Genomic DNA, 12,574 nt, shown 5'->3' with positions numbered 1-12,574 from the left:
GTAACTAAGGGGCGATTTACCCTATACCTGGACTAAAACTCCACTTCAAATGGAGAATGTCCATTGGGTTTGCTTTGTCTGTCAAGGACTAGGCTTTATCTGTGTCTGGGAAACTGGTCCTAAGAGTTTTCGAAAAATAGCCTCTTTATAAACATCACCCAACTATTTCTTTATTTGAATTATGTTGGCTACTAGCCAACCAGGCCTAAATGCTACTAGCCAACCAGTCTTGGTTATATAAAGTGTTAGTAGTCATGCAGCTAACCACTACAAAGACTTCATGTCTCAGAGAGAGAGAGACCAGACACACAGCTTCATGTCTCAGAAAGAGAGACCAGACACACAGCTTCATGTCTCAGAAAGAGAGACCAGACACACAGCTTCATGTCTCAGAGAGAGTGACCAGACACACAGCTTCGTGTCTCAGAGGGTGACACCAAACACACGGGCTCATTTATCAGAGAGACCAGACACATGGCTTCATGTCTCATAGAGAGAGACCAGACACACGGCTTCATGTCTCAGAGAGAGAGACCAGACACACGGCTTCATGTCTCAGAGAGAGAGACCAGACACATGGCTTCATGTCTCAAAGAGAGAGACCAGACACACGGCTTCATGTCTCAGAGAGAGAGACCAGACACACGGCTTCATGTCTCAGAGAGAGAGACCAGACACACTGCTTCATGTCTCAGAGAGAGAGACCAGACACACGGCTCAGAGGGAGAGATGAGACACACGGCTTCATGTGTCAGAGAGACCAGACACACAGCTTCATGTCTCAGAGAGAGAGACCAGACACACTGCTTCATGTCTCAGAGAGAGAGACCAGACACACGGCTCAGAGGGAGAGATGAGACACACGGCTTCATGTGTCAGAGAGACCAGACACACGGCTTCATGTCTCAGAGAGAGAGACCAGACACACGGCTTCATGTCTCAGATAGAGAGACCAGACACACGGCTCAGAGGGAGAGATCAGACACACGGCTTCATGTCTCAGAGAGAGAGACCAGACACACTGCTTCATGTCTCAGAGAGAGAGACCAGACACACGGCTTCATTTATCAGAGAGACCAGGCACACGGCTTCATGTCTCAGAGAGAGAGACCAGACACACTGCTTCATGTCTCAGAGAGAGAGACCAGACACACGGCTTCATGTCTCAGATAGAGAGACCAGACACACGGCTCAGAGGGAGAGATCAGACACACGGCTTCATGTCTCAGAGAGAGAGACCAGACACACTGCTTCATGTCTCAGAGAGAGAGACCAGACACACGGCTTCATTTATCAGAGAGACCAGACACACGGCTTCATGTCTCAGATAGAGAGACCAGACACACGGCTCAGAGGGAGAGATCAGACACACGGCTTCATGTCTCAGAGAGAGAGACCAGGCACATGGCTTCATGTCTCAGAGAGAGAGACCAGGCACACGGCTTCATGTCTCAGAGAGAGAGACCAGACACACGGCTTCATTTATCAGAGAGACCAGGCACACGGCTTCATGTCTCAGAGAGAGCAGACACATGTTCTACCGTCTTTAGTTTCATGACAAATTAGTAACAAATTCAACAGGGTTGTTCTTTAAATTCCCAACTACCATTCCAAATGTTTGGATTACAGAAATACTGTTTAATTATTCAACCTTTTGACTTTACCTTACCGTAACATCTCTCTCTCTCTGTGGTTAAAAAGGGATTTAACTTACATTTCTGATAGTGGGCGAGAGAGTTTTATTTGTGTGTATTGTTGTGAATTGTTAGATATTACTTCACTAGTGGAGCTAGGAACACAAGCATTTCACTGCACCTGCAATAACACCTGCAATACATGTATCACTAGCCACTTTAAACAATGCCACTTAATATAATGTTTACATACCCTACATTACTCAACTCATATGTATATACTGTACTCGATACCATCTACTGCATCTTGCCTAGACCGTTCTGTACCATCACTCATTCATATATCTTTATATACATATTCTTCATCCCTTTACACTTGTGTGTACAAGGTAGTAGTTGTGAAATTGTTAGGTTAGATTACTCGTTGGTTATTACTGCATTGTCGGAACTAGAAGCACAAGCATTTCGCTACACTCGCATTAACATCTGCTAACCATGTGTATGTGACAAATACAATTTGATTTGATTTGATATGTGTTTGTGACCAATAACATCTGATAAATATGTGTATGTGACCAATAACATGTGATTTGATTTGTTTATAGCCCGGTACAGTTTAAGCGCCATCTTGTTGTTGTTGTCCTGAGGTAGAATGTATACAGTCACGATAACAGATGAAAAGAGAGGTAGAAGAGTCAGAATTTGAGCATTGGGTATTTCAAGACGGTTGAACAATGGGAGTCAACACACCATGTGCTGTTGAAGAGGCATACCCCCCCCCCCCCCCCCCCCCCCCCCTCTCAGGTATAATCAAAATAATCACAAAATAGCAAAGTCGGGTTGAAGCTCGCCGAAGCTAAGGTTAGGGTTTCTTCTAGACATCCATTAAGCATGGTTCACATTGGCAGTTCTAAGTCACTCAAATCCATTTTTTTGCATATCTGATTAGAATCTGATATTTTTCCTGCACTCTAAACAGCCAAAAAGCACATGGAATTTGATATTTGACTGCTGTGGCTAGCTGAACAGCTACCTACCTAGCTAGTTGACTGCTGTGGCTAGTTGAACAGCTACCTAGCTAGCTAGTTGACTGCTGTGGCTGGCTGAACAGCTACCTACCTAGCTAGTTGACTGCTGTGGCTAGCTGAACAGCTACCTACCTAGCTAGTTGACTGCTGTGGCTAGCTGAACAGCTACCTACCTAGCTAGTTGACTGCTGTGGCTTGCTGAACAGCTACCTAGCTAGCTAGTTGACTGCTGTGGCTAGCTGAACAGCTACCTAGCAAGCTAGTTGACTGCTGTGGCTAGCTGAACGGCTACCTAGCTAGTTAGTTGACTGCTGTGGCTAGCTGAACGGCTACCTAGCTAGCTAGTTGACTGCTGTGGCTAGCTGAACGGATACCTAGCTAGCTAGTTGGATCATGTTACATTTTGAGGCTTTAAACGTGTCCTTACACGTTTGCATATTTGTCACCTTAGCTTGCTACATAACTGTGACAGGAAGCACGAGCACCACCACCAATCAGGCGGCACCACTGCTCACACACCTGTTGTTACTATGACAACTATCATAGCTGTCTGAACACACACACAAATCTTATTTGGTCACTTGTAACTTACTGTTTGGACAGTCAGTATTCCAAAACGGATTTGAAAAACAAAATTGGTTTAAAGATTAAGGCCTGCAGTGTAAACAAAGCCTTAGTCACTAATGTGACCGTGTTGTTCATTCAGGTGGTGATCATGGTGGGCACTGTCCTACTGGCCTACAACTTTGAGTTAGGTCAGGTTGTATTTAGGTTACATTAGGGTTCCAGCCTGATATCTCCCTGTTGTCGTCTCTCCAGCTGGTGATAATGGCAGGGACCGTCCTACTGGCCTACTACTTTGAGTTAGGTCAGGTTGTATTTAGGTTAGATTAGGGTTCCAGCCTGATATCTCCCTGATGTTGTCTCTCCAGCTGGTGATAATGGCAGGGACCGTCCTGCTGGCCCACTACTTTGAGTTAGGTCAGGTTGTATTTAGGTTAGATTAGGGTTCCAGCCTGATATCTCCCTGATGTTGTCTCTCTAGCTGGTGATAATGGCAGGGACCGTCCTACTGGCCTACTACTTTGAGCTGACCGACACGTTCGGCATCCACGTCCAGGGGTTCTTCTGCAACGATGCTGACCTGATGAAGCCGTACCCCGGGGTGGACGAGAGCAGCTTCATCCCTCCCCTCATCCTCTACTGCGTGGTCGCCGCCACTCCCACCATCATCGTGAGTATTCTCTGTCTGTCTGTCTGTCTGTCTGTCTGTCTGTCTGTCTGTCTGTCTGTCTGTCTGTCTGTCTGTCTGTCTGTCTGTCTGTCTGCCTGCCTGCCTGTCTGTCTGTCTGTCTGTCTGTCTGTCTGTCTGTCTGTCTGTCTGTCTGTCTGTCTGTCTGTCTGTCTGTCTGCCTGTCTGTCTGTCTGTCTGTCTGTCTGTCTGTCTGTCTGTCTGTCTGTCTGATTAGCTTTATTAGCATGAATGACAAGTCCACTGTTGCTCAAGCAAATTGAGATGTAATTAACAGTAACAGGTATTACAAGAATGTATGAATAATAACAATGTGACGGTCTGAAAAGCATTTTTACTTTGATGAGTAAAGAAACAAAGAAAAATATCTATATTGGGGCAATGACATCAGACAGTGTATACTGTACCTGTAACAACATAGAACAGGTACAATGACATCAAACAGTGTTTACCTGTAACAACATAGAACAGGTACAATGACATCAGACAGTGTATACTGTACCTGTAACAACATAGAACAGGTACAATGACATCAGACAGTGTATACTGTACCTGTAACAACATAGAACAGGTACAATGACATCAGACAGTGTATACTGTACCTGTAACAACATAGAACAGGTACAATGACATCAGACAGTGTATACTGTACCTGTAACAACATAGAACAGGTACAATGACATCAGACAGTGTATACTGTACCTGTAACAACATAGAACAGGTACAATGACATCAGACAGTGTATACTGTACCTGTAACAACATAGAACAGGTACAATGACATCAGACAGTGTATACTGTACCTGTAACAACATAGAACAGGTACAATGACATCAGACAGTGTATACTGTACCTGTAACAACATAGAACAGGTACAATGACATCAGACAGTGTATACTGTACCTGTAACAACATAGAACAGGTACAATGACATCAGACAGTGTATACTGTACATCATCTATGGATGCATCTCTCTGTACCTTTCATATTTCAGTCAAACACATATTACAGGAAAAAGTAGAAACATTTATATTCGGGTTGTTACAACAGTTCACGAGCCCAACATTTTGAAATTATATGTCCTTTTCTTTCTCTCTGGGCCATGACCTCTTTGTTGCAGAGAGAAAGGGGAGAGAAGGGTTCCTTTTTTGGAACATAGCAGTGAAACCCCCCCCCCCCTAACCCCCTCCTCTTCCGACATGTAGGCCATAAAGGGGCTCTGATAATGACCTTCAGCAGACCATTCCAGAACATCTGTTTTGTTTGTCTTGTGATAGGCTTGATTAAAGGACGCCGATTAGAGAATCTTGGCACGTAATGTCATGAGTTATCCAGTCGTGGGCTTCCGACAGAACAACTGGGTAAAAAAATATATAATTTTCAAGTCCTCATGTAGAAAGCACTCAGACGCCGATCAGTTTTTATTACTTCCGAGAATCAACACTAGAGGGCACTGTTTCTACACTCCTGTGACCACTGCACCACACCGCCTGGTTTCAGAAGACTAATTATCCTGACGCCTCTGGAGACTCAAGCCTCTCTCATTATTGTAACATCCTCCCTCTCTCTCTCTTTATTGTAACATCCTCTCTCTCTCTCTTTATTGTAACATCCCCTCTCTCTATCTTTATTGTAACATCCCCCCTCTCTCTCTTTATTGTAACATCCCCTCTCTCTCATTATTGTCACATCCTCCCTATCTCTATCTTTATTGTAACATCCCCCTCTCTCTCTTTATTGTAACATCCCCCCTCTCTTTATTGTAACATCTCCCTCTCTCTCTCTCTTTATTGTAACATCCCCTCTCTCTATCTTTATTGTAACATCCCCCCTCTCTCTCTTTATTGTAACATCCCCCCTCTCTCTTTATTGTCACATCCCCCCTCTCTCTCTCTCTTTATTGTAACATCCCCTCTCTCTATCTTTATTGTAACATCCCCCCTCTCTCTCTTTATTGTAACATCCCCTCTCTCTCATTATTGTCACATCCTCCCTATCTCTATCTTTATTGTAACATCCCCCCTCTCTCTCTTTATTGTAACATCCCCCCTCTCTTTATTGTAACATCCCCCTCTCTCTCTCTTTATTGTAACATCCCCTCTCTCTCTTTATTGTAACATCCCCCTCTCTCTCTTTATTGTAACATCCCCCTCTCTCTTTATTGTAACATCCCCTCTCTCTCTTTATTGTAACATCCCCTCTCTCTCTTTATTGTAACATCCCCCTCTCTCTCTCTTTATTGTAACATCCCCCTCTCTCTCTCTTTATTGTAACATCCCCCTCTCTCTCTCTTTATTGTAACATCCCCCTCTCTCTCTCTTTATTGTAACATCCCCCTCTCTCTCTCTTTATTGTAACATCCCCCTCTCTCTCTCTTTATTGTAACATCCCCCCTCTCTTTATTGAAACATCCCCTCTCTCTCTCTTTATTGTAACATCCCCTCTCTCTCTTTATTGTAACATCCCCCTCTCTCTCTCTTTATTGTAACATCCCCCTCTCTCTCTCTCGTTATTGTAACATCCCCTCTCTCTCTTTATTGTAACATCCCCCTCTCTCTCTCTTTATTGTAACATCCCCCTCTCTCTCTCTCGTTATTGTAACATCCCCTCTCTCTTTATTGTAACATCCCCCCTCTCTTTATTGTAACATCCCCCTCTCTCTCTTTATTGTAACATCCCCTCTCTCTCTCTTTATTGTAACATCCCTCTCTCTCTTTATTGTAACATCCCCTCTCTCTCTTTATTGTAACATTCCCTCTCTCTCTTTATTGTAACATCCCCCCTCTCTCGTTATTGTAACATCCCCTCTCTCTTTATTGTAACATCCCCCCTCTCTTTATTGTAACATCCCCTCTCTCTCTCTTTATTGTAACATCCCCCCTCTCTTTATTGTAACATCCCCTCTCTCTCTCTTTATCATAACATCCCCTCTCTCTCTCTTTATTGTAACATCCCCTCTCTCTCTTTATTGTAACATCCCCCTCTCTCTCTTTATTGTAACATCCCCCTCTCTCTCTTTATTGTAACATCCCCCCTCTCTCTCTTTATTGTAACATCCCCTCTCTCTCTCTTTATTGTAACATCCTCTCTCTCTCTTTATTGTAACATCCCCTCTCTCTCTCTTTATCATAACATCCCCTCTCTCTCTCTTTATTGTAACATCCCCTCTCTCTCTTTATTGTAACATCCCCCTCTCTCTCTTTATTGTAACATCCCCTCTCTCTCTTTATTGTAACATCCCCCTCTCTCTCTTTATTGTAACATCCCCTCTCTCTCTCTTTATCATAACATCCCCTCTCTCTCTCTTTATTGTAACATCCCCTCTCTCTCTTTATTGTAACATCCCTCTCTCTCTTTATTGTAACATCCCCTCTCTCTCTTTATTGTAACATTCCCTCTCTCTCTTTATTGTAACATCCCCCCTCTCTCGTTATTGTAACATCCCCTCTCTCTTTATTGTAACATCCCCCCTCTCTTTATTGTAACATCCCCTCTCTCTCTCTTTATTGTAACATCCCCTCTCTCTCTTTATTGTAACATCCCCTCTCTCTCTTTATTGTAACATCCCCTCTCTCTCTTTATTGTAACATTCCCTCTCTCTCTTTATTGCAACATCCCCCTCTCTCTCTCTCTCTCTTTATTGTAACATCCCCTCTCTCTCTTTATTGTAACATCCCCTCTCTCTCTCTTTATTGTAACATCCCCTCTCTCTCTTTATTGTAACATCCCCTCTCTCTCTTTATTGTAACATCCCCCCTCTCTCTTTATTGTAACATCCCCCTCTCTCTCTTTATTGTAACATCCCCTCTCTCTCTTTATTGTAACATCCCCTCTCTCTCTTTATTGTAACATCCCCCTCTCTCTCTCTTTATTGTAACATCCCCTCTCTCTCTTTATTGTAACATCCCCTCTCTCTCTTTATTGTAACATCCCCCCTCTCTCTCTCTTTATTGTAACATCTCCCTCTCTCTCTTTATTGTAACATCCCCTCTCTCTCTTTATTGTAACATCCCCTCTCTCTCTTTATTGTAACATTCCCTCTCTCTCTCTTTATTGCAACATCCCCCTCTCTCTCTCTCTCTCTTTATTGTAACATCCCCTCTCTCTCTTTATTGTAACATCCCCCCTCTCTCTCTCTTTATTGTAACATCCCCCTCTCTCTCTTTATTGTAACATCTCCCTCTCTCTCTCTTTATTGTAACATCCCCCCTCTCTCTTTATTGTAACATCCCCTCTCTCTCTTTATTGTAACATCTCCCTCTCTCTCTTTATTGTCACATCCCCCTCTCTCTCTCTTTATTGTAACATCTCCCTCTCTCTCTTTATTGTAACATCCCCTCTCTCTCTCTTTATTGCAACATCCCCCTCTCTCTCTCTCTCTCTTTATTGTAACATCCCCCTCTCTCTCTTTATTGTAACATCCCCTCTCTCTCTTTATTGTAACATCCCCTCTCTCTCTTTATTGTAACATCCCCCTCTCTCTCTTTATTGTAACATCCCCTCTCTCTCTTTATTGTAACATCCCCTCTCTCTCTTTATTGTAACATCCCCTCTCTCTCTCTTTATTGTAACATCCCCCCTCTCTTTATTGTAACATCCCCTCTCTCTCTTTATTGTAACATCCCCCTCTCTCTCTTTATTGTAACATCCCCTCTCTCTCGTTATTGTAACATCCCCCTCTCTCTCTTTATTGTAACATCCCCTCTCTCTCTTTATTGTCACATCCCCCCCTCTCTCTCTTTATTGTAACATCCCCCGCTCTCTCTTTATTGTCACATCCCCCCCTCTCTCTCTTTATTGTAACATCCCCCTCTCTCTCTTTATTGTAACATCCCCCTCTCTCTCTCTTTATTGTAACACCCCCCTCTCTCTCTCTTTATCATAACATCCCCTCTCTCTCTTTATTGTAACATCCCCCTCTCTCTCTTTATTGTAACATCCCCTCTCTCTCTTTATTGTAACATCCCCTCTCTCTCTTTATTGTAACATCCCCTCTCTCTCTCTTTATTGTAACATCCCCCCTCTCTTTATTGTAACATCCCCTCTCTCTCTTTATTGTAACATCCCCCTCTCTCTCTTTATTGTAACATCCCCCTCTCTCTCTTTATTGTAACATCCCCCTCTCTCTCTCTTTATTGTAACACCCCCCTCTCTCTCTCTTTATCATAACATCCCCTCTCTCTCTTTATTGTAACATCCCCCTCTCTCTCTTTATTGTAACATCCCCTCTCTCTCTTTATTGTAACATCCCCTCTCTCTCTTTATTGTAACATCCCCTCTCTCTCTCTTTATTGTAACATCCCCCCTCTCTTTATTGTAACATCCCCTCTCTCTCTTTATTGTAACATCCCCCTCTCTCTCTTTATTGTAACATCCCCTCTCTCTCTCTTTATTGTAACATCCCCCCTCTCTTTATTGTAACATCCCCTCTCTCTCTTTATTGTAACATCCCCCTCTCTCTCTTTATTGTAACATCCCCTCTCTCTCGTTATTGTAACATCCCCCTCTCTCTCTTTATTGTAACATCCCCTCTCTCTCTTTATTGTAACATCCCCCTCTCTCTCTCTTTATTGTAACATCCCCCTCTCTCTCTTTATTGTAACATCCCCTCTCTCTCTTTATTGTAACATCCCCCTCTCTCTCTTTATTGTAACATCCCCCTCTCTCTCTCTTTATTGTAACATCCCCCTCTCTCTCTTTATTGTAACATCCCCCTCTCTCTTTATTGTAACATCCCCTCTCTCTCTTTATTGTAACATCCCCCTCTCTCTCTTTATTGTAACATCCCCCTCTCTCTCTTTATTGTAACATCCCCCTCTCTCTCTTTATTGTAACATCCCCATCTCTCTCTCTTTATTGTAACATCCCCCCTCTCTCTTTATTGTAACATCCCCCTCTCTCTCTTTATTGTAACATCCCCCTCTCTCTCTTTATTGTAACATCCCCTCTCTCTCTTTATTGTAACATCCCCCTCTCTCTCTTTATTGTAACATCCCCCTCTCTCTCTCTTTATTGTAACATCCCCCTCTCTCTCTTTATTGTAACATCCCCTCTCTCTCTTTATTGTAACATCCCCTCTCTCTCTTTATTGTAACATCCCCTCTCTCTCTCTTTATTGTAACATCCCCCCTCTCTTTATTGTAACATCCCCTCTCTCTCTTTATTGTAACATCCCCCTCTCTCTCTTTATTGTAACATCCCCTCTCTCTCGTTATTGTAACATCCCCCTCTCTCTCTTTATTGTAACATCCCCTCTCTCTCTTTATTGTCACATCCCCCCCTCTCTCTCTTTATTGTAACATCCCCCTCTCTCTCTTTATTGTCACATCCCCCCCTCTCTCTCTTTATTGTAACATCCCCCTCTCTCTCTTTATTGTAACATCCCCCTCTCTCTCTCTTTATTGTAACACCCCCCTCTCTCTCTCTTTATCATAACATCCCCTCTCTCTCTTTATTGTAACATCCCCACTCTCTCTCTTTATTGTAACATCCCCCTCTCTCTCTTTATTGTAACATCCCCCTCTCTCTCTCTTTATTGTAACATCCCCCTCTCTCTCTTTATTGTAACATCCCCTCTCTCTCTTTATTGTAACATCCCCCTCTCTCTCTTTATTGTAACATCCCCCTCTCTCTCTCTTTATTGTAACATCCCCCTCTCTCTCTTTATTGTAACATCCCCCTCTCTCTTTATTGTAACATCCCCTCTCTCTCTTTATTGTAACATCCCCCTCTCTCTCTTTATTGTAACATCCCCCTCTCTCTCTTTATTGTAACATCCCCCTCTCTCTCTTTATTGTAACATCCCCATCTCTCTCTCTTTATTGTAACATCCCCCCTCTCTCTTTATTGTAACATCCCCCTCTCTCTCTTTATTGTAACATCCCCCTCTCTCTCTTTATTGTAACATCCCCTCTCTCTCTTTATTGTAACATCCCCCTCTCTCTCTTTATTGTAACATCCCCCTCTCTCTCTCTTTATTGTAACATCCCCCTCTCTCTCTTTATTGTAACATCCCCTCTCTCTCTTTATTGTAACATCCCCCTCTCTCTCTTTATTGTAACATCCCCTCTCTCTCTTTATTGTAACATCCCCTCTCTCTCTCTTTATTGTCACATCCCCCTCTCTCTTTATTGTAACATCCCCTCTCTCTCTTTATTGTAACATCCCCTCTCTCTCTTTATTGTAACATCCCCCCTCTCTCTTTATTGTAACATCCCCTCTCTCTCTTTATTGTAACATCCCCCTCTCTCTCTCTCTCTTTATTGTAACATCCCCCTCTCTCTCTCTTTATTGTAACATCCCCGTCTCTCTTTATTGTAACATCCCCTCTCTCTCTTTATTGTAACATCCCCTCTCTCTCTTTATTGTAACATCCCTCTCTATCTTTATTGTAACATCCCCCTCTCTCTCTTTATTGTAACATCCCCCTCTCTTTATTGTAACATCCCACTCTCTCTTTTTATTGTATCATCCCCCCTCTCTCTCTTTATTGTAACATCCCCCCTCTCTTTATTGTAACATCCCCCCTCTCTCTCTTTATTGTAACATCCCCCTCTCTTTATTGTAACATCCCCCTCTCTCTCTCTCTCTTTATTGTAACATCCCCCTCTCTCTCTCTCTCTTTATTGTAACATCCCCCTCTCTCTCTCTCTCTTTATTGTAACATCCCCCTCTCTCTCTCTCTCTTTATTGTAACATCCCCCCCTCTCTCTCTTTATTGTAACATCCCCCTCTCTTTATTGTAACATCCCCTCTCTCTCTTTATTGTAACATCCCCTCTCTCTCTCTTTATTGTAACATCCCCTCTCTCTCTCTTTATTGTAACATCCCCTCTCTCTCTCTTTATTGTAACATCCCCCCTCTCTCTCTTTATTGTAACATCCCCTCTCTCTCTCTTTATTGTAACATCCCCCCTCTCTCTCTTTATTGTAACATCCCCCCTCTCTCTCTCTTTATTGTAACATCCCCCTCTCTTTATTGTAACATCCTCTCTCTCTCTTTATTGTAACATCCCCTCTCTCTCTTTATTGTAACATCCCCCCTCTCTCTCTCTTTATTGTGACATTCCCCCTCTCTTTATTGTAACATCCTCTCTCTCTCTTTATTGTAACATCCCCTCTCTCTCTTTATTGTAACATCCCCTCTCTCTCTCTTTATTGTAACATCCCCCCTCTCTCTCTTTATTGTAACATCCCCTCTCTCTCTCTTTATTGTAACATCCCCCCTCTCTCTCTTTATTGTAACATCCCCCCTCTCTCTCTCTTTATTGTAACATCCCCCTCTCTCTCTCTTTATTGTAACATCCCCCCTCTCTCTCTTTATTGTAACATCCCCCCTCTCTCTCTCTTTATTGTAACATCCCCCCTCTCTCTTTATTGTAACATCCCCCTCTCTCTCTTTATTGTAACATCCCCTCTCTCTCTCTCGTTATTGTAACATCCCCATCTCTCTCTCTTTATTGTAACATCCCCCCTCTCTCTCTCTTTATTGTAACATCCCCCCTCTCTCTCTCTTTATTGTAACATCCCCCCTCTCTCTCTCTTTATTGTAACATCCCCCCTCTCTCTCTTTATTGTAACATCCCCCCTCTCTTTATTGTAACATCCCAATGTCTCTCTCTTTATTGTAACATCCCCCCTCTCTCTTTATTGTAACATCCCC

The 12,574-nt window shown here is 43.1% G+C and overlaps 1 protein-coding gene across 1 annotated transcript in view; it reads left to right on the top strand.

The window, feature by feature from the left end:
* The window catches only part of LOC110536862 (phospholipid phosphatase-related protein type 1), a 169,883-nt gene that overhangs the window by 69,373 nt on the left and 87,936 nt on the right, over positions 1-12,574 (top strand). Inside the window, exon 3 of the mRNA XM_036936736.1 lies at positions 3,708-3,896. Coding sequence (XP_036792631.1) covers positions 3,708-3,896 — 189 coding nt within the window. The remainder of the gene's footprint in view (positions 1-3,707; positions 3,897-12,574) is intronic.

This window comes from Oncorhynchus mykiss, chromosome 12, assembly GCF_013265735.2.
Source record: "Oncorhynchus mykiss isolate Arlee chromosome 12, USDA_OmykA_1.1, whole genome shotgun sequence".
Lineage (NCBI taxonomy): Eukaryota > Metazoa > Chordata > Actinopteri > Salmoniformes > Salmonidae > Oncorhynchus > Oncorhynchus mykiss.
Note: the sequence above shows the minus strand (reverse complement) of the source record. Positions and strands in the feature narration are given on the sequence as shown.